Source organism: Centroberyx affinis, unplaced genomic scaffold, assembly GCF_046629955.1.
Source record: "Centroberyx affinis isolate AG114_WGS23_722 - 3 ecotype Tasmania unplaced genomic scaffold, CSIRO-AGI_Caff_v1 ptg000809l_1, whole genome shotgun sequence".
Taxonomy (NCBI): Eukaryota; Metazoa; Chordata; class Actinopteri; order Beryciformes; family Berycidae; genus Centroberyx; species Centroberyx affinis.
The window spans coordinates 187,664-211,293 of record NW_027279412.1 but is presented as its reverse complement, the minus strand read 5'-3'; the positions used below and the strand labels follow the sequence as shown (position 1 = coordinate 211,293).

The window sequence follows — 23,630 nt, the reverse complement described above, 5'->3', positions numbered from 1 at the left end:
CAAATAGAAGTCCAGCACAAAATATAGAGTTATGCAGGAAATTACAATTATTGCCTATTCTGCTGGGAAGCTACACTAACAGATGGGTCAAGCAAAAAGAGATACAGATGAAAGAATTTAAGATGCAGAAATACATTATAAATGCAAGTATATGATAAACAGAGAGGAGGTAAAGGGAGAGATAGTGTGACAGGAGAAGCAAGGTCAATGGGTGGTTTGTTTTATAAAGAAATGGGTAATTACTGTTTTTGTCCACATCTATTTATACCTTGGCAAATGTAGCCAGTGGAGTGTATTTACATTAACCGTCAAATACTATTCCAGGGATCTCTGCTGGCATTGCCAGTCTTCCAAGCACATTAACTGAATAAATGAGTTGAAAAAGCATCATTTAGAAGGGCAAGAGGCGTTCCTCCCAAGCGTAAAGGGAATCAATGCCATTTGCTGTCTTTCTGTCTTGATCTGCCACTCTCCCCCCTTCTCTCTGCAGTGAATCATGGAATGGTTTAAGCAGAACATCGGATGGTTAATTTGCTATCCTTTCAGCTGAGCATGTGTGTGTGTGTGTGTGTGTGTGCGAGCGTGTGCATGTGTGTGTCTTTATTTATTTAAGCGTGCTCTGCTGTGAGCCTGTGTGCACGCATGGTGCATGCATGCATGTGTGTGTTTAGAAGTGTCTAAGAGTGCTTCAGTGCCCGCCTGTGTGCATGCATGAATGCATGAACGTTTGTATACGTCCATTTGCTCGCATGCACATTTCAGTGTGCACCCTTCTGTCTGTTTTTTTGTATTGAAAGCTATTCTTGGAGTGACCTTCTAGAAGCTGTGGCGTGCGCCCCTGTTGTCTGTGTGCGCCGGCCTGTGTGATTCAGTTTGAGTCGAGAAAGCCTCGGGACACATCAGTGGCCCTTTCCCGATTATGGAGCTCCACAGTTTGCAGATGATTCTTTGATGGGGCGAATCTGGAGGCATTGTGGGTGAAAGGAAGTGGCCAGGCAAGGGAGAGAGCGAGGGGGCGACATACACACACATGCGCACCTACATACAAACACACACACACGTACGCAGTCACTCTCTTGCATACTAGAGGATTCCCCTTATAGCATAGTAGAGTGCATCGTTGTTCTCTTCTCTATGGCATCTCAGTGCTGCATATGGGGACCTAGACCGTCATTTAAAGGGATAGCCAAATTTTTCATTAAAATTTTATTTTTAGTCATTGCTGGGTGTAAAAAAAAAAACTACTTTCACACATAAGAGTGGGGAAATCCAATCAGAACACGACCTCAACACGCCGCTCTCTCTCTCCAGTCTAGAGTGAAGCTCGCTCGACCAAAGTGCAGAGGAAACGCCCAGGCAGCTCTCTTGAGTTGTATCACTATAGAAAATGCAACACCCAATTCCAAAGCCCCGTTTCATTATAGTGATTGAATGTTAGGAACACTCAAATCTTGGTGGATGATGAACATAGTATGCAAGAGTGATACTAGTCTTGTTTAGTCTTGTTTATTGATATGATATGATATTAAATAAGAAAATTAAAATTAACATTTTTAACTGGCTTGACCATCCCTTTAACTTTCATGTACACACACACACCACACACACCACACACATACACACACACACACACACACACACACAGACCCTCACATACAACTAGAGAAACTCAACCACAACTGCAACAAACCAACCCAAGATCAAGAAGCAGCACATCAGGACACTGAGCACTGACACGATTTTGCCCTTGGAATGTACATTTTTGTAACGCAATCATCAGTCAGTGAATAGACAGTGGTTCTTTCTTTCTTTCTTTCTTTCTTTCTTTCTGATATATGTTTGTTGGGCTTGATGAATCCAGGACTCGGGTTCCATCAAGGCAGTGTTGTGTTATCGTCGTAATGCCAAATGGAAAAGCTATTCCTTTGAGGAAATCCACTTGAAGAGAGACAAGACAGGCATGTGGCAATATTGTCTCTGTGTCGGGAGATTTGTGAAATCCCCCAGTGGCATTGCGGTAATGGGTACGACACACATGGGTTCAATAGCAGAAATCCAAAGCAAATTAAGGGGAAAGTGTTATCGAATTCTTAGAGAAAATGATGCCGGTGAGACAAGGAGGCTTGTCACCGGCTGCCTGCTTTAATCAAGAAAAGTTGGAGAGAGACAAAAAGCAATAAACCCAAAATGTCAATAGGTTTTTTATTGTTACTGAGGCAATACATCCCTGATCAAATGAAACACCCGTGAAAATGCAAGCATACGCAAGCATGTGTGAAATTATTCGCTTTTTACAGTTTATAGTTTGTCTCGATTAGTCCCACAGGATTCTCTGGATTCTCAAAACAATTCACAGTGATACAAAACTGAAATACATGAGATCTGGATAGACAGAATGCACAGACCTTTTTAAAAAAGCTCAACCATCAACTTATTGTTGTTTGGGGTCTGTTTCACCTTGTGTCCAGTATCTCTATACTTCTCTATGGTGCATGCTAATGTTTTAGCACACTGTATATTTAGTATACAGCAGGGCTGGCTTTGCATCATTCCCACACTAAATTCACATTGAGGTGAAACTGCTACCAATCTTAATGTTTCAAAACAGTAAGTTGATTAAAGAGAATATTTGTTGAAAAAGACACACTGTCTTTTTCAACAATTATATTCCTTTGATTTCCTTTAATTTTACACATCAGCAGCCAATCATATACAGGCTGTAATAGTATGAACAAGAAGCTATAGTCTACTTTAAGTTGGGGTTTTTTTTGGGTTTTTTTGGTGTTCAGTTCTTTTATTGGAATCTTTAAAGAATAAGTACATAGCTTGTGGTAACATTAGTTCTTCATTTCATCTTTCCTGTTCCCAAAATGTGTTTTGTTTCTCTTATAAAGCGATCAAGAGAGACAACATACTGTATACAGAAAAAAAAGAAAACAAACCAGGACATAACAAAACAAAAAAATAAATAAATGAAATCAAATGAAATAATTAAAGAAAACAAAGGACACAAAAAGGACAAAACCCTAAACATAAGCTTAACCTGCATTAAGCTGCTAAATTGTCTTCACAAATGTCTCCCTTCAAACTGTACAAACACAAACAAACAAAAATACTGGTGTGTTCAGGAGACTATCCATGACTTTATGCTGCAAATGAAAACAGTAATTTAATCATAGTAATAATATGTTGCAGCTTTTTTATCCGTCACAGCATGTATAACTCCATCTTTGCTGAAGAAGAAAAAGGTTAAGAAGCAGTGAAACAATCCATTAGCCGTGGTGCAACTCTGCTGCTATAATAGTAGCTCTCTCTAATCTCTCCCTCCCTCCCTCTCTCCCTCCCTCCCTCACTCTTGCTGCTGGGTGATAGTTGTGATGGGCAGGAGTGGGAGGAAAAATGCTCTGACTCAGCCAGAATCCTCCTTTTGTGAAGTTAAATACCAATTTACACCCCTCCCCTCCCCTCCCCTCCCCATCCCCTCTGCCATCCCTCCACACGCATCCCAACCCGCCCCATGCACAATATTCACCGTCACAAATGTCGGCTCTCTCTCTCTCTTCCTGCTTTCTGTTTCTCTCGCTCTCTCTTTATTGCTCTCATGCTCCCATGCTCATAAATGTTCTCTCTCTCTCTCTCTCTCTCTCTCTCTCTCTCTCCTCACTCTTTTATTTTGTGCCCGGTGTATTCCTGTGTCCTAGTTTGTCACACTCCCTCCCTCCCTCTCTCTGTCTCTCTCTTTCTCTCTCTCTTTCTCTCTCGGTTGACAGTCTAATAAGCCAGTAATTAACACCTGAAAACTGGGAATGGTGATAGGCCATAGGAAAAGAGATTGCTTTGGGAAAATAAGGCTCTTGTTTTCCTCCTCATCAACCACCACCTGCATATTAAAGAGCTCCTGTGGTGCACAATAGAGAAAAAAACAGGGGAGTTTAAGGGGGGGAAATAGAATGTATTTATTTTTTTGTTTTTTCCCTGTTTTTTGGGCTGTTCTGTTAAGTTGTCAGTCCTCTCTGTTTCTGTATGGATGTTCTTCTTTGGAGAAAAAGGACAAGACAACCAATCAGGCACATGGGAATATAGAGTACAATGACTGAAGGTCGGGGAATAGACTAATCCTTGCAGTGTCCAAGGCTTCCCATTCCTCTACTCCTGCAGCTTAAAAGTCCTACCCCCCTTTACCTTCATTAATATAACTGACACTCCTCGTGATTTTTTTTTTCCCCCCCATCCCCTTCAGTGACTACAAACCTTCACCGCAGGACAGGCATAGTTGCAACGCAACGAGCGTCAGAGGCATAAACTAGGACACTGGAATACATTGAGCGCAAAATGAAAATCATCTCATTTGCGAGAGTGAGAAAGAGAGAGAAAGCGAGTGGACATTTCTGAGTGTGAGGGTTGCTAGTGCCTGCTGTGGGTTGGGATGCTGGTAGGCAAAGATGGGAGGCAGGCGGGGGAGGGGGGGGGGGGGGTTGGCGTGTTCGGAGGAGAGAAGAGGATGAGAGAAGAGAGGAGAGGATGCTCGGCCAATGCAAAAACAGGCCAAGGCTGTCATAGCTGCCTTTTTGGAGGCTTGTGTCCCTCGTGGCTGCTGCTGGTGCAGCCGTCACACTGCAGCGTCCTTCCACCATAACATTATCTAACAGGGGGAGGTCAGGCTGCAGTTGACGGGGTCGGGGTTAGATTGTGTCTGGGGGAGAATTAGGGACCACAGAAGCCTGGAGGTGCGAGTGGGGAGGCAGTCACACACATATGGTACATGCACTGTAATTCATGATGAAATGTTTGCACTGTATGTTGTGCTCGGCAATTAAATGCACTGTTTGTCTCAGTCAGGCTTCCTTGAACTCACAGGACAAACCTAGATAAATAAATGTTCAATAAAATTTAAAACTACTATTGTCATTACCACTACTACTACTATTATTACATCTGCTGCTACTGCTACTACTACTATTACTACTACTACTACTACTACTGCTATTTATTTTTTCTGATGCATGTCCCATGTCTTATAAGAAAGGGGATAATGTATACTTTATGAAGTAGACAACCTTTCCCCAGCTGCACAATATAATTTGCTACCAAGGCTGTATTTCCCTGTAGATATACAAGGAGAAGTGGGCTTAGTGGCAAAAAACAAGCAAACAAACAAAAAAAATAACTAAACATGCAGGGATACTCTCTTTTCCCCTGCTTATTGGGGGGATACCCAGATGTTTTAAGATTATTGGTGTACCAATTGTAAACATATTCTGTGCTTTTTGTCAGCCCTGCATGATGGTAGACGTTGACCTTTAGAAAATTTGGCTGCCTCAGGTGTCAGTAGACTGTTATATTTAGCTTTGTACTGAAAGCTTGTAAGGTAGCTGCACTGTGCAAGTACCTGGATGGCCAGTGTGTAAGTATAATACCTGTTAGGAAGCACACAGTATGTGTTTGAATAGTGAACTCTTATTGTAAAGTGGCATGAGGGAGCGAGGAGTACTGTCTGCCTAGCAAAGTACTATGTTTCTCTTGGGGAGAAGATGTTGCTGAAGTCTCCCTGTGTTTTTTCAGGGATGTGTAGAATGAGCGATTTGAAGACATGTGATGTGAAACAGCTATTACTACAGCTACACACACTACACACACACACACATTTGAGCTACACCTAATTGTCTCTCCTCTTGCTACCGTGTTGAGACTGACTTGTTGTAGAGGCGGAAGTCAGTTCAAAGTTAATGCTACTCTGTGGAGCAGTACTGCCCAGGCCCGGCCCTCGCTGCTCAATAAATTGGTATAAAATTACACACCAGAGTCCTTGGTACTCTCTTCACTCTGCTAATTGGCCTACTATTCCATCCGCAACCCAGGGTCTCAAAGCTAATAGCACTCAAAATAAGGAGACAGCAGTCGTGGTACATTTTGTGTCTGGATGATTTGTACACGGCGATAGGGGATAAAACTGGAAGTATAATAAATAGAATGAGCAGTTTGTGGTTTTCCGTGAACCACAATTTCACTCGAGATTATTTGAATTTTAGAGAACCACTTGATATATATATATATATATATTTTTTTTTTTTTTTTTAAGGAGGGTGGCTTATGTTTCATGTTTCTCAGTGTTTACAGTAGTAGAATTTAGCAGGGTTTACATTTATGTATAATATAATCTGATAAGTATGATATTACCTTAACCCTTGAATGCAGCACAACATGTATTATCTGTGCATATTGTACATTATTATACATCACACAGATAATACATGTTATCCTGTATCTGGGGCCTATTACAGGTAACATATAGGCTGTAGTAAACATTAGATTCCAAGTCATCTCAGCCTGGACGTTGTTTACTAAGAGGATTACAGTAGCTTGCCTCCAAACAAAATGTGTTACCCGAGATTAAACTCTCCATGAATCTTTATGAGATGACGCATTGTTAATATTCATGCTGGATACCTGGGATCATGTATGAACTTAAGCACACGGAGCACTTGCACATGTACAGTATACATCATTGAAAAAAATTCACTCAGGGCCCAGTTTCCATAAGTGTGTATTTGATGTTTTTGTGCAGCCGTTTTTACGGCAAAGCTTCTTGATTAATAAGGTACTGAAAAGAAAGCATTACTCAAGATTCATAGGCCTATATCAATGTTATAGTTGTAGTACTTCAGCAATTATTTGTGAACATGAACAATTTTATGTTAAAGCTCAAATCCAGAGAACTAAGACTCTAATCTATAATGTCATACCAACATAAAGCATGGAATTACTCAATTGAGACTGAATTGGAGACTGATTTTGTGGGTTCATCCGATGTTCGCCTGAGCTGTTACATCCAAGTGAGCTTTATATTACAGGTGTGTTATCGTTAGAATAAATTGTGCCGTTATACCCAGAAAATCATCCTGAAGACTGTCATAGGCACCATCTTTTCTGGTTCCTTTTCTCGGGAGCTGTTCATTTTTGTGACACCACACTTTAGGGGGTGGAACAACCGCAGGCGAGAATGTTCATTAAAATATACCAAACTTTCCTTGGGCAATATATAAGTTAGAATGCAGTGTTTACTGGTTCTTCTAGGTATATTTTATTCTATCTATCTGTCTGACTCAACCTAAAATAAGTTTGTTTTGTTTTTGTTTTTGTTTTGTTTTTATTTTAGTGACACTTGATCACCTGTCAATCAAACAGTGTGTCCAGGACTGCGATGTCTTTTTCTTTGGATATTCTGTGGAAAAGTTTGAGTAGAATGGATTGAATCACTACTGTGTTATATCAATCAGTGATAGAGAGCAGCAAAACTGACATTTATTTATATGAAAACTTTTCAGATTATTGCTTTAAACAACAGCAAATATGGTCAGGATTATTTCAGCACTTTGGACAGCTTCTGTAATGTTCCACTTAACTCTATATTCAATAGTTAATGTTCACTGCTTTCAGAATATATTAATATTAATATATCTACTCATCTGTCCATCTATCCGTATTTCCATCCTTTTCCAGCATTTATTTTAACATATGCACATAGAAGATAACTACCTTCTGTTTTAGAGGCCTCTGGAAAGCCTTTTGAATATGTGTGGAGCTGTTGTTTTCTTTCATTACCAAACCACCAGATTCTGTCTTCTGCTCTCTTTGCTTTACTTTTCACCAATTAGATCTTGTCTTTTTGAATTGCAGCTTTTTCTTTTTCTTTTTCTTTTTTACGGGAGCACATCTGGGATTAGTGAGTTTACTCATCAGTGCTGCGATTGTTCTGTGAGGATAAGTCTGCCACCCCGCCCCCCTGCCAAAGCCAGTTCAAATGGGTAGGACAGAAAATAGGAGCGAAAAAAGATGATGTATTAAACATGGGGAGAAGGGAGGGTGAGGGTTGAATTTTAGAACTTGGTGGTTATGCAATGAGTGTGAATCGCATCTCTCCTCAGTGTGTGAATAAGAAATAATGAAGCCATTTTTAGACAAGGTAACCTGGAACATGTATAAAACCGAGAGTGAGAGAGAGAGAGAGAGAGAGAGAGAGAGGCAGGCAGGCTTATGTTTCTGAACGTAGAGGCTTGTTTTTTTTGGTTGTTTGAAGTGATGGAAATACATTCATGGATGCAGTTTGGGTTGTCTAGGAGATTTGTCAAAAAATAGGATTTGGAGCAAGTAAGGAACAATAGTTAAGGCAAAAAAGACGTTTGTGCAATCAGTCGGAATGATTTATCAATCAAAATACATATTGCACCAAAATCAAAACAAGTTGTGGTACTTTTTAGAGGATAGTGGGCAACTAGTGTCAGCGCTTGATAAAAGGATAGCACTTTTACTGGATTCTTTACATTGTAGACAGCTTCATTTTTAATGTATTCTTTTGGAAATAAACTCTTCAAATGATCCTAAGGAAAACAGTTATGGCTTCTTCTTACTGGGTGTCATAAATCCTATACAATTCAGCCTTTCTCTCAGTAATTTGAAGGCTATTAGTGTGTCTGAGAGAGGGATAATCATCTGCCTCTGCTCAAAGTAAACACAATGTTTACAACAAAGCAATCAAACTCTGCAGACTTCCTGTCTGGTGTTTAATCATGCTGCTGTGTCGCTGCAGTTACTCACGATGACAACGCTGCGTTTCTAGCCGTGACATCATATTGCCACCCACTGTCGGGGTAGGAATAGCTGCAGTAGCCTGGGGAAGCAAATGTTATGCCATGGTAACTAGTTACTCACATAGCCCCTAGTCATGTCACCGAAAATGGTGAGTTAACATTCTCTGCTCTTGTAAGTATTGTTGACCCTGGAAACTAGCCATGGCATAACCCTGGTCATTAGCAAAGCCCCTGTCTTTCTCAAACCCACTTATACACACACATGCTTATGCACACACACACATTGCACACAATAGCTTCTACTGTCACCTCTGATATAGATGACCCTCGACAGGAGAGGAGCTCAGTAAGACAGCCTGTCAGCGGCTCTGCGATGTGTCTGGCTTGTCTCCCGTCACTGGATGGCCAACATGTGCCTCAGGTCTCTCCCTGCCCGTCCGCATCCACACCAATTTACAGCCTGGCTGCCAGCAGAATGATATTCTCATGTGACAGTTTTTCTTCTGGTCAGCAATCCTGAATTACCATGTTTCATTCCCATGAACTCCCCTATGGCTATTCTGCAATAATGTGCGGTCACACCACCATCAACATTCCTGGTGAGGTCAATATTCTCCTGTCAAATATGGAACATTATAGCAATTCCTATATTCAGTATAACAGTTCAACACTCCATTATTTATTTACAAAATACAGTAAAAAATCTTACTGCCAGTGGGGTAGAAAGCTAATACGGCAAGAAAGATAGGCTTTTCCTCTCTGCTGTGTGTGTAATTCTGTTGAGTGTGTTGTCTCTGTGGCTTTTAACAACAAAGCAACACTGTTTCCTGATGAATGATCATCCCCGCCAAGTTATTATTGCATTCCGTAGATTACATCAGCTAGGTGCTTGTAGTAAATCGCTTTCACAAGGAAAATGTGTGATCCTAATAAAAATACTCCAAATAATATCTTACAGTAATACAAACCATAGTTTTGAGCTGTTGTCTTGTCTGGTTGATTTTTCACACAGCTGTCATCAGCGTTTTTCATTCCTGTGTGACAAATAGAGGGGCTCAAATTAAGCTGAATGCAATGAAATCAAAGCAATAAGATAATAGGATTCGGGCATTTTTAATCTAGACAACAGAGAGGCAAATGAATGTATGAGAATGATTCATTATGAGGAAATAGTGCACGGTAAAACATTGTGTTTTATTATGTTATTATGTTATGGGTCAATTTGACTAATTTCAGTTTTTGAGTGGACTGAAAGACTGATTAACCTCATTTTCAGCATGAAAGTTTATCATTTATGGTCATTTGGACTTTAATACCTGTCGGTGATTGCATAGACCCAAAATAATCAAAAGGCTTTGCATTGTATTATGTTGAATTTATCTATGTTTAGACTGGTACTGTATGTCAGCATCACCTATTCCTCACACGTGAACACTCCCACACGCCACCTACACACACACACACACACACAAACTCACACACACACACACACACACACACACACACACACACACACACAGATTCACAGATTCAGAACATGACATCACCTTCTCTACTCCAAAGACCATATGGCATTGGATTTATTATGAGTACTAAAGATTTTTCAAAGGATAAAGCACACACACAAGCATCTTTAAATCAAATCCAATAATAGCACACAAAGATAAAGAGGTAGAGTCGAGCTGGAGATTATGGAAGATAGCCAAGCGCTGGATACGTGTGAAGTGCTGCAACATCATATGTAGGGTGGGAAATTAACACCCGCCACACGCCAAATGCGGGTAATTTTGTTTGGTGAACCAGGCACTGTGGGGAAGAAAAATCACCCATTAGCAGAACCTTAGCTCCCACAGTAACACTTATACACTTATACACCTATACATCCAATATGCCTTTTTTTCTCCCCATGACCACTCCTGGGCACCGTCCTTAGCAATGTAGTTTCAAAACAAATCGTTTTGATATGAAAGCTCATTACCAAGGAACACATTAAACAGGGAAGCCTCACCACCCACTAAGTCAGTTTATCTCGTCCACCCTGAGGCTAGAGAAGACTGTCAAACTGGAAGCAGAATGTGGCACATATTGTTGGAGTTCAGAGGCCAGCAGACACAGATAATAAGAGAGGAGGTGTGTTGCAGCAAGCAAAGGAGCAGAGGAAAAGAGATATTTCAATGAGAAGTGGTGACATGATGAGCAAGGCCGAAAGTACGACTGACTGGCTGGTTTTTTCGAACCATGTTACATAACTGTATTCACTTCCGGACAGCGAACAACCAAACGTTTGCAATCAATAACAAATATAATTCATCCTGTACTGTTTTCATTTTAGTTTCCCATAAATCAATCATGCTCTATTTGTCTTTTTAAAGTTGAATATCACTTTTACCTTGTAATTATTTTTTTCTTCCTGTCCCTGTAAATAGATGATTATAGCGCACATAGTTTTGAGATGCAAAAGGCTTGTCCAGTTTGATATTTACCCATTGGAATTTTTTTTTTAATATTCTTCACATACACATTAATTCATGGTAACTATGGATCCTCTACATGAAGACATTGTTGCCCAAAATGTAATGTAAGGGTCTGCGTTTCTTATTCGTGTCAAGTTCATAGCTGATTGTCTTTATATGTCTAAATATCTATAGATATGTATGAAATTTGATATTTAGCTTCTCAAATATGAATTTGCATCACTTGCCTTTTGGTAGGGAACTCGTCAAAAAAATGTCACCAAAAGATCCAAAATCTTTACATTAGAGAGTGTGTATTTGGAATCGTGTAAGGTGTCCAGAATTTGACACAATTTCATTATCATATTTATACTTTTAACGCTGATTATAGAAACTGTCTGGTAAACAAAATGAGCAGCTGGTTGATTTTAGAAATCTAGCAGACACAGTGGCAAGTGGATCAAAAGTTTCACATCCCACTCTGATCATGTGTGACGATTTGTTCACATCCTTGAGTTGAACTACAGAAGATAAAGTGGGAACAGTCCGAAAAAACAACCCAGAGCTTCCCGCAGACCTTCTGAAGGTGTAGTGCGAACAATAGTGTGAACACTCCCTCATCTGTTGGCTCTGACAGATGGACGGTGCTGGTTCAGGTTACTGTGAGGACAGCGTCTGGCTCTCATTAGGAGAGAGGCAGGCGCTGAGGCACCGAGGCACCGAGGCACAGGACCCTTTGATGTCCCGGCTGCAGTCTTGTGAGAAATAACACAGGGACCTTTCATTCCCACACACACAGGCAGGCGGGCATACACATGTGCACAACATCTTTTCACATCTACCTGCATTAACAAAGGCAGTTACAACAGGCATGAACACACCTACATGGATGCAGCCATACATAAGAATACATACAGACACATGCATACATAAAATACATAACAATAATAATAGCACCTTTAAAAACAAAGTTTACAAAATGCTTTGAGAGTGAAAATAAAAGCAGAATACAAGCAGCAGAATACTAAATTAATAAAAAAAAACAAAAAAAACAAAACAATGGAAGAGTGAGACAGGAATTAATTTAAGAGAAGAGGACAGATTTGGAAAAGAGCATTACATGAATACAATACATTAATTATTCTAACACACAGATATACATATAACTATATACCTTACTATGTTGTGTAAACTGCACAAAATTTCAAATTGTTTAACTGAAATTTGAATTTGTGTGTTTACAGCAATAAGAATCAATTTCACATAACACTATTTTCACCACTTAATACAGATCAATATTTAAAATGCATACTAAAATCAATAATGTGCGACCCGCTCTAAGTATCCACTGCACACAAAGCATAACTGTGTAATCTAATACGCTCACCCAGCCCATTGATTGTGTTTGGATTGCTTACTTGTGGAGTGCTAAACTGTTTCCTCCCTGTAAAGCAATACCAGGGAATCCCAGGCAAAACACACTTAAGCAAGTGAGGAAACTGGAAACCATTTTGTTTTGAGTGGAATCAGGAAGTCATTTACAAACTGATGCATTGCTACAGAGCCGTAATGGCAAGCTAGCTGATACAGATGCATCAGTCTGGCAGAATGGAGAGCGCTGGTCGATAACACCTCCTCAAAGTGTCTACCTGGCAAGCGCTGTAGCCTATAATGAAACTGGCAAACAAACTAACAGAGGCGTACGGCGGGAGTGTCTTACACCAGCCGATGACCCGGCCCCCGGTGGTGGAAAACCCATTATCATTAAGAGTGTGAGGAAATGTGAAGGAGGAAGCTGAGGCTTTTATGCTGCTGACCAAGCTGAAATAAGTGTATTAACTGGCAGTTTCTCAGCTGCCATGGGTCTTTGGCTGGGGAACTTTCAGGCCCCTGCTAATGTAATGTTAATAAAAACAAAATAGTGGGCTGCGGGACCCCTGAGTGCAGCCTTCATGTGTCTCTCGTACTCCTACAAATTGAGGCAGCGCACCGCAATATGCCGCGCACCTGCCCGCGTCAGCAGAAAACACACGTGGAGATATGAACAGTTATGGTTGTTGCCGCTGAGGTTATTGCACTTGGTTTATTTAATGATGCTATCAATGGCTGGGTGAACACAGGTGCATGCTGGGATGAGTCACAAAGGCTTGGTCTCTGTCCGAACACTACGAGGGATGCGCTCAAACACATGTTCGCAGACACGAAATACACACACACACACACACACACACACACACAGAGTCGCAGACACAAAATACACACACACACACACACATACTTTCTCAATATCTCTCTCTCTCTCTCTCTCTCTCTCTCTCTCTCTCTCTCTCATCATCATCATCTCATCATCTCATCCACAAACAAATATACAGATGTTTGGTGTTTTTCAATCAACTACATGCAGCATGTGTTGTGCGCCCTTTCTCGTGAGGTAAATTACCAGGTTGCCAAATTACTTAGTGCTTTATTAACGAAACCCAGCTGTTCTTTTCCCAGCTGCAAAGGCCTCCTCAATGCACGTGCTCACAAACACACACACACACAGATACAAGGCTGAGAGAGTAGCTGTGTGCCCTGCAGGCTACAAGCGCAAAGCCATAGCAAGAGGCCAGCAGAGGTTTCCGACACCACTAACAGTTTGATGTGAATCAATTAGTAGACAACCCACACTGAGCTGGAGGCCAGTACTGAACTGTCATTAAACCCAGAGAAACAGACAGAGGCAAATAGGTAGACAGCTAGGGAAGACAGGAACTATTGGCAAACATCACAGCATTGTCAAGGGGACAGCCAGGCCACCGGTGTGTGTGTGTGTGTGTGTGTGTGAGTGTGTGAGTGTGTGTGTGGGTTTGTTATGTCTGTCTGTTGTATGTACAGTAAGGTTTGTATCTGGCTGTGCGTGTGTGTGTTTGTACATTTTAGTCTCCTTGCTGAAGGTGTGTATGTGTGCGGGTGTGTGTGTGTGTGTGTGTGTGCGTGTGCTTGGCTTGCATTTTAAACAGACGGGCCAGCTGATCCAGATTCTCAGGGTTAGGTCTATCTGGGCTCGGCTAACCTCAACCTCCTAACACCTAACATCTGCTGGGGTCAGAGGGCCGGCCGAGGGACAGCTCATCATCAGCTGGATGCTGGTGTGTGTGTGTGTGTGTCCAATCAAGCCTGGAACCAGCCCTGTGAACTGCTCCTTTTGGTTTTCCATTTGTATTCACTCATTAACCGCAAGACCTTTTGGATTTTGCAGTGCACGTGGTTTACAGATGTCCTCCCTCCCATTTTTCCTGAAATGTATCATTATGAATGAGGACGCATTTGACTAGACTGAACTTTTTTTATGCTGACAGCCTTCTCTAACCTGAATAATATTAAATAAATTGTGATATGTATGATGTGTGATATTGTATGAACAGTGAACCTCTACACTGTCACTGCACCAAAGTGACCCAGATATATTCTTTAGCATTTATTGCACTTGTCTGTTAAAGTGATTTTGATCCCTCATATAAACCTACATCTCCAGACCATACTTTATATAATGCCCTTTCTCTTCCCCTCTGTTCTCCTCTGCTTTATCTCTATCCAGGAGACTATGTGGTGCTGACCGTCTTCTTTGACCTGAGCAGGAGAATGGGCTACTTCACCATCCAGACCTACATCCCCTGCACCCTGATTGTTGTCCTGTCCTGGGTCTCCTTCTGGATCAACAAGGATGCTGTACCTGCCAGGACATCCTTAGGTAAAAAGAATAGATACATGATTTCATCGTGGCCTCCTTTCTGCTAGAAGAGTTTTGACCAGTTGTAGTAAAGGCCGGCTTCTATGTGGTTTCTCACATTCAGTCACTCCAAGCGATTATCAGGTAATACAGTTGCAGTCAAATTCAAATCCAATCCAAAATGGTAAAAAGTCAAAGTGACATGACATGAATTATCATTATTATAATTATTATTATTTCTTTTTTTTCCCCAAATGTAATTACTAAATGTGACGTAATGTGACGTAATTAAAATCTATTTTGGTCTGTTAAATGCCACAATAAACAAACACAGAATAAATGGTTAATTATTATTATTATTATTATTATTGTTAAGAGAAATTAAGGGAAACCCTTTGCTTTAATTCATTTCACTCATTTTCATAGTAGGTCCACCTAGCCCAAACACACATGCTGTAATCATACCAGGGAGGTTCATTAGCCGCCCGGTCCTTAATTACTCCCCACTGTGAAACACATCAGGAAACCTGTGGTGGTCAGAAACCACCTCATATTGAAAAACACTCAATTTCATCGTCTCCTTTCATCCTTTCCTCTCCTCTCCTCTCCCTTCCTTTCCCCTCCCCTCTTTTCTCCTCAGAGACAGGGCAGCTGCTAAGGAATCTAGTCCATCTTGATTAGAAGAGCCTATCCTGGCACATATGTTTTTATGCATGCCTTAATGAGGCATTAATTATGCAATACAGCAGGGAAGATGCAGAGATGCAGCCTCAGCGCAATAATAATGCAGGTGGCCACTTCACTGAATGCAAAAAAGGACAAGGAATTAAAAAAAGAGGGCAAATGTGAGGATTTTGAGGAAATCTGTCAGCTTTTGAACTCGCCCTTGGCATCCCGAGGACATCCTCAGAAGATGCAGCGTTCACTCGTGATGCAGTTACATATTCCTGAGTCAGCTTCCCCTCGGCCCTCAAGGCTTTAAACCCTGACCTGATGTCCTCATGATGCGATCATTAGCGAGCATCACTGAATGTAAACCAAGGAGGTTTACAGGCAGGAAGCCTTATTCAACATTTACCGCCATCATTGCTGTGTCAGTTATTAATCCCTCTATAAATAAGTTGTTTTGTTTTCTTCATTTGGAGGTGAAACCATCTTGTGTTCCTGCAGCTCCGGACGTGATTTTCAGTCGAAATAATAACGCTATTAATTGCCTGCTAAATTTGTACCGAGAGTCAAATATCTTAATTTCCTCTTTGAAAGATAACGGGGGAGGAACACGCAGCCAGTTGGCTAGGGAGGGGATTAATGCTGATGACATAATTCTTAATCCTTCAATACCCATCCAGCAAAATATCAAAATCACTCACAATGCCGCAACGTTAATCTTGAAGCACAATGATGTCTCTCATTCCACATTAAACTTGGACATAAATCGCCCCGTATATATCGGCTAACAAGATAAGTCCCCTCGCGCTCTATTTGATGGAAGGATGGCTGTCTGGTTGGTTGCTTGCTTGATGAGCAGTGGTCTGTTTGTTGGTGTTTGGGGGTTGTGATGCTGCTGATGGTAGTGCTAATCTGTCGTATCAGTGTGCTTATCAACGCATTTCCTCGTCATGTGCCATCACCCCGCCTCCATCCACATCATCATGTGAGACGGAGTGAGAAAACGAGGGTGAGAGAGAGAGAGAGAGAGAGAGAGAGAGAGAGAGAGAGAGAGAGAGAAAGAGAGGGAGGGAGAAATGACCAGATGGTGGATATGGAGATTGTAGTATGTCAGTCGATTGCGGCTAAACCGTAAAAACCAGGAAAGTATGTGGATCAAGGGGACAGTAAAACAGTTGGTCACTCCTCCCTTATGGTCAAAACGCTAATATGCCAGACAGCTAACAACTAAGAGTTTGCAATTAAACAGCCTGTTTCTCCACGTTTCATAATCCTGTCGTCTCTTCGCTAATCCGTGAAGCGTTCCATTGGTCCGTCTTCGAGTAGCGATCAGCCATCATTATTATTTAATCGTTTGATTTCCCTTAGTTTCTGTGAGTCTGGCCCTTTTATGGATAATCTGCATAAAAGATCAGCTGTGTACTTGTAAACTAACATTAATATCCGCAACCTGACACCTTAATATTTCTAAACTAAACTGTAGTTTGAAGAGATTGGAAAATAATCGGAAAAGCAGCTTATTTATAAATGTTGCTTAAAATAATCCATCCATGTGTATCATTTTTATTTATTTTTAAGCAATCTTTAAAGTTTCCATTGTGACAGTTTTGTGAGGGAATACATTTTTTATGCGAAAGAGACCTTGTGGGTTCCTTGTTTTTCTTAAAGACAACTCTTTAAAAGAAAAGAACTGAGAGATGCATTCATGAATGTGCATTCAAGGCTTTGATGGCTTCTGCTCTATTTGGGCAGCAGGGGTGCCAGGTTCATGGCAAGCATCCACCCTGCTGAAGTGTCCTTGAGCAAGACACTGAAACCCTACCAGCTCCAGGGGCGCTCCTCTGTATCTGATATATCTCTATTTGAATCAATAAATTATCACATTATTATACAAAGTTAAAGTCTCCCCAACAACTTCCCCAAAAACGAATCTGTCACGTTTTACATCATCTGGGGCCTCACTTATGCAGATTTCATCCTCTATTTGATTTAAAGATCCATGGCTCTCCAGTGATATTTTATTCCAAGCGGTGCATGTGCTCCTAAGTTGAAAAAATATAGTAGCAGGAGTACATGTGCTCCTAAGTTGAAAAATGTATTAGCACAGGAAAGAAAAATGGTGCATGATCTGTGAAAATTATTGAAAACGTCCATCTGGACTTGAATGAATTTCAAGTTGCTCCTTTTTCAACTTCCTAAAGTAGTCTGAACTCATTTTTGGGAGCATATGATCGTTTATAACAGAAGACTATCTGAATAAAGCTGTGCAAATGACCTGCATCATCATTTGCAACTTTCTCCAGAATTTAAGCACGCATTAAGTAGGCACTTGACCTCTGCTGCGTCTGTGTATTCAAAATTTCCTTGAAGAGGAAACATCAGATCATGAAGACAGTGTGACATACTGTAGATATTATAGTGTCTTGAACATTAAAATAACCAAAAATAGAGCATTTAGATGCCAGAGAATGTGGAACATAAAAATGAAAGCAATGACACATGCTGCATAAGCTCATCTTTAAGACATAGTGCAAAGGCTTATATTTTCATAAACATAAACATCCTTCCTTTTTGTTGCTATAACACAAACAACTTTCTGTTGTTTCTACTCCTGTTCCCAGGCATCACCACTGTGCTGACCATGACCACGCTGAGTACCATCGCCAGGAAATCTCTTCCAAAAGTCTCCTATGTGACTGCCATGGACCTGTTTGTCTCTGTCTGCTTCATCTTTGTCTTCGCTGCGCTGATAGAGTACGGCACGCTGCACTACTTTGTCAGCAACAGGAAGCCGAGTGCCAAAAAGGACAAGAAGAAGAAAAACCCGGTGAGCGTCCTACTAAAACTAACTGAAAAGTTCTGTTTTGTTTTGTTTTTTTATATTACTCAAGGTTTCAGTTTTTTGGCGAAGGGAGGGTGTTCACTTTGACAATGTAGCAACAAATAACATGATAATTTTTCTTTAATTCTGTGACAGTTAGAATGTTATGGGGTAGAATATTAAAATAATGCATCTGAAAACTGCTTGATGAACTTCAATGCCCTATATTAGAATGAGCAATATGCTTTACCGTATTTGGGTGAAGGGTCACGGATTTAAACACTTGAATTTATCCCCACACTGCCCCTCCCCCCATCTCTCTCTCTCTCTCTCTCTCTCTCTCCCCCCCCCCCCCCCCCCCCCCACACACACACACACACACACACACACACTGTATTACAGTATAGGGATAAGCCCTAGGGAAAGCTATACTACAGTGCTCAGCATCCCTAAGGGAGCATCTTCCCAGAGGCCACCACCTCATATTACTCAATGGGCGAGGCAGTCGGCTCGAACCTGTCCTTAATCCGACACACATCTGTCACAGTTGTAATTTAGACCTGTGTCACATGACAGGAGAGTTGGTCTTATAGGAGCGTCAAATCCCACACACCATCATGGTTAGAGCGAGGCTGAAGCTCCATGATCTCTCTCTCCAAATGCATGAACAGTTTACCCTGCACAGCAAGACTAGAACAGGAACATTTTTATCCTAATTAGCTAGAGCCAGCCTGTGGTTCCAGATTTGAAGAGTTTGGTTTGAAAATTAGTCAAAATATACCATTCGAAAAAAGTCACTTATTGTCTTACACATATAGTGCTAAATAAAAACATGTTATGGTACTTTTTAAAGGATTGTGTAACATAAATCCTTTGATGACAAAATAATGACCTTTTTATGGACTACATTTGCTATACTTTAGAGATATTGAATGTTAAACATCTCTCTATAAATATAGATATATAGCATTTTGGAGCTGAACTATTCAACTGGAACTTAGGGGTAAGTGGGGCGCTCTAGTTTCAGCCTCTGTAACTAAGGTTTTGCTGCAGGGTCTAAAGTAACTGTCTCGGATGAATGAATGAATAATGAAGTGGAAGGTGTAATGCCAGTTTGCCATCTCAGAGGGGCTTTTCTAGGTTCTCTGCATGGCCTGCCAAGACGCAGGAAGGGGGAAGTAAGCAGGGAAAGGGGGCCTTTGACTGAAATCCTTTTGATCTTCATGAATAGTTAAAAATATGAAAATAATAGGAAATCGAGGAAATGAAAAAAAGTTCAGAAGTTCCTTTGATTTTCTACAAGCTGTTTGAGTTCCGTATCATGCATGAACGCAACAAATGATAATATAATCAGCCTGTTAATTTATGCATGCTGGAGCTGATAAGGTTGTAATGCTTGATAAATGAGATTCTTAAAATGTGTTTTTCTTTCCAGGACATGTATTACATAAGGCAAATGCTAACTTATCACTGCTTTCACTTAATGTAAAAACATAATGAACTCTTTTTCAGATGATTCAGTGAGATAAATCATGTGTTTTTTAGCAACAATCATGCCATAACTAAAATGAATGTCACCATTTCCTACTGATGTAAAGTAGCCACTTTCTAAAAAAATCACAGGGACTATTTGAAATGTGTATTGAGGACATAACTAATCTTTGTAACTTTGTGAGCAATAGATTTTCCAAGGTGATTCTGGTTTAAGCAGCATGTGAGATACAGTATATCCTACCATGCATCTCCCCCTGTCTGTTTGTAACATGTTTGTCTCTCTACAGTATATTTCTTCTCTTTCCATTTTGAGTTAGACAGTATATTACCTGTTGTTATTTTTGACATTCTGCGTGTGTGTTTCTTTCTTTCTTTGTCTTTTTTTTTTTTTTTACATGTATTCTATGTTTTGTGTTACTCTCTTTCAATTCCACATATTCTTTGTTTCATGTCTGGACAAAAGCTCCTCCGGCTCTTTTCCTCAAAGGTATATTGCCTGTGTCTGAGTTACCCTCTACTGACTGCATGTGTCTGCTGCATTTTGGCTCTCTGAGCCCCCAGCACCTCACTGCTTTTCGTCTGTTATAGAGCAGATACGCCTCTCTGTATTCTCTCTCTATCTTCCTGTATTCTTACTGTACCCCCTTCCTCAGCTGCTAAGTAGGAATCTGAAATAACATTAAAAAGGGGCTCTCTGCAGTGCACAGTGCGGAGGCAGCCAGCCAGACGTACTTATGCAGTTTTTTAAATTGTAAATAAGCATCCCACACATCCCATGTCCAGAAGAATGTATTAGCCCAGGCCCAGTATGGATTCTCTCTGGCTCCCTCTGTCCTGTCTCACTCTCTGCTGTTGTCGTAACCACAGTGAACTAGCAGCCGCTGCAACAGCTTCCTCTTCTTCTTCTTCTCCCTTCTCCTGCCAGTAAATCTATACCTGTGTGTTTGTTGGGCTTCTAAACCTGACGCTTCCCACAGAGTCAGCAGAGCCTTAACAGACTGAAATAGACAACCCCTGCACTGTGTTAAGTCTAATTAGAGTCCGTGGGTCCGCTCAGCAGATTAACACACGGTAATCTTTAAACACCCAGAAAGCATGCAGGGTGGGCTGGAGCCAGCAAAGAGCTAAATTTAACCTGACACACAAGTTAAGACAAGATAATCTGCTTTTCAAATACAGTTCCACATGAATATTATGGAGGTTGGATGTGCTAGATTTTGAGATATAACGTTATTACGAGCCTAAACTATTGAACGGAAACACCACAAAACATTCAACTCAATCCAGATATTTAAGGGATCCACTAAGGATCCTGCGTGTTTCCGCCTGTTGTCTCCTCAGAGAGGTTGTCTACTTTCAGCCAGTTAAAGTTACCAATGCCACTGTGTTGTTGTTTTTTTTTGCTAACACCGGCTCGGCACGGCCCGGCTTGACCAGGCCATGCGGCAGGATGCTCTTTACGCTCCTTCTGCTTGAGCTTCCACCGCGCTTCCTCCAGTGCAACCAATCCCCTTTGAGAACCGAGTCACATAACCTGCTTTGCTAATCCCCTCATTAACTTAACAGACTGTCAATTAATAAGAACAAAAAAAAATGTTGAAACTAACCCATATGTTTTTTGTGTTCATGGTTATGTATCGTTTTCAAAGGGACGACAAACACCCTTGTGCACTAGTGCTGGGCAAATGTTAAGCTGCAGGGGATGAAGTGCTGTACTGTTCAATTAAGTGTTTCAAGCTTGTTTGAGGATGCATGCTTCCAACAAATAATGTTATGTTCAAACTAAAACAGCAATGACCTCATTTTTTTAAGCAAGCATGCCCATGTAAATATATTAAAGAAATGGAAATCACAGAAAGAACAGTCCGTTTACAGCCTAGTGTTGTCAGAGGGTTGTGGGAAGTAAAAAAATACATCTGATGAATAGAAATAAGTGTGTTCTCATATTCTTACAACGCCGAGCATAAATACACCTTGTAAATCCCATTTACAGTGTTATTACAGTAATTTCCAAGTTAGTTCTTGGCACTCGTATAGCACAAAGACAGGACGTCAAGAACCTCTTACGTGACGGCTTGTGGCACTTCTTCGAAATGAAAGCCGTGATGTAAAATTCTTAGAGGTTGACCTTTGAAGTATGCTAGACTCACCGTGTATTTCTAAATGTTGAGGTTGACACCCTAGTTTATCTGCAAGGTCAGGGAAACTTTCACTTCTGCCAAAGGCGGGAAGCATTTAATCTGCCAAAGAGCTAGAATTCCAATTTGTGCAAAGGTGGCATGGCATTTTCAGATAAAAGCTGATGAAAACGCCCTATTTGAATACTAATTGTCTCCCTTTAGAGTGACAGAGCCAAAGACTTGCTGATGTCACTGTCCTATTTTAGGAGCCTTCACAAATGAAAGGCATGTGCCCTCCAGCGGCGAGCGGAGCTTGAAAAGGAAGTTTATTTTAACCCGTTTAGTGACAGGAAGAGTGGGCTGGAGGAATACTGAGCTGTGTGCTGTACGTCTGCCAACAGAATGCTCCTTATCTCTAAGCTTAGATCCCCGATGCATCATAAGCCAGTTACAACATGTCGTGAATTTATTTCAGCAAAACTCTTACAAGCATCCATACAGAACCCAAATTATGTCATTTTGTTGAGTCACTGGTCATAAAAAAAGACTGTGCTTAGAACAAATGACCCACGTTTTTTTTTTCTCACAGCATTTTTAAATGTTGTGCAGCGGCAGCAGTAGCATCAGAATTAAAAATGGAATGGAATTGCCCAGCACTAGCATCATATGTCTCCTAAATAAAGCTAAAAAAGACTATTGTACAAAAAAAAAAATCTCAGCATTGCCTCAGAAGCCAGCTATACCCCCGGCTTTACCCAAAGGTGTAATTTGCATCATGAGTTCCATGGGGACTGACCCATTGTCAGCTATAAGTCCCGCTAATTACAACCACAGGTGCTAGTTATGGGCCTATTTGTATTTCCTTGACATTTCCCTTTAAAGGGGTCCATTGTCACGTTGAAGGTGCAAATTACATTTTGCAGACTAACAACAGAAAAACAGAGCGAGAGAAAAATTGCGGCTTAAATTAGGTCCCCTGTTATGTCAGTGGGTTCTTGAAGATAGATAACGCCTCGGGGCTGCGGTGGCTAACGGTGTGTGTCATTTTGTCCTGTTAAAAGCAGACACCCACGGTAGACATCCGCCCGCGCTCAGCCACGGCCATCCAGATGAACAACGCCACGCACATGCAGGAGAGGGATGAGGAGTACGGCTACGAGTGTCTGGACGGGAAGGACTGCACCAGCTTCTTCTGTTGTTTCGAAGACTGCCGCTCCGGAGCCTGGCGGCACGGCCGGTTGCACATCCGCATCGCCAAGATAGACTCGTACGCACGCATCTTCTTCCCCACTGCGTTCGGTCTCTTCAACCTGGTCTACTGGGTATCCTATCTCTATCTCTAGGTCCGGTTGTGTAGCCAGCCTTATCATACAGTTCATTACATTCTATACATACTCTGCTCCAGCAAGGGACATTTTGAATGAGGGGGACCCACTGAAATGCCCAATGTTTTCATTCCAATTAGCCCTTTTATCGAATGGTGATTATTTCTTTATTTTCTCTCTTTCCAGTATTAGTTATCTTCTTATGCAGGCATTGCAAAAGTTGTAGCATCATAACTAACTGGCATGAAGGGGTTTGAAGACGTGTAGTGAAAACATTGATTGTGCTAGGGGGTTAGCAGGAATCTCACTTCAGTTATTTGCATGAGTAGATTTTAGCAGATTCCCTCTTTTCACATGAGGCTTTTTCCCTTGAAATTTCCTGTTAATTTCTTCTCAATGGGATCTTCACTGATTGCTTTGTACACTGACCTAACACCAATCTAACCCA

General features: G+C 41.1%; 1 protein-coding gene across 5 annotated transcripts in view; it reads left to right on the top strand.

The window, feature by feature from the left end:
* Positions 1 to 23,200, top strand: part of gabrg2 (gamma-aminobutyric acid type A receptor subunit gamma2) — a 54,733-nt gene extending 31,533 nt beyond the window's left edge. The window contains exons 7-10 of one of the 5 annotated variants that reach the window (XM_071520564.1): positions 14,622 to 14,774; positions 18,044 to 18,249; positions 20,201 to 20,224; positions 22,922 to 23,200. In XM_071520564.1, coding sequence (XP_071376665.1) covers positions 14,622 to 14,774; positions 18,044 to 18,249; positions 20,201 to 20,224; positions 22,922 to 23,200 — 662 coding nt within the window. Of the gene's footprint in view, positions 1 to 14,621; positions 14,806 to 17,951; positions 18,250 to 20,200; positions 20,225 to 22,347; positions 22,371 to 22,918 lie in introns of all 5 variants that reach the window. The other 4 variants (XM_071520563.1, XM_071520565.1, XM_071520566.1 and 1 more) reach the window with 4 other exon arrangements.
* Positions 23,201 to 23,630: the final 430 nt, after the last annotated feature.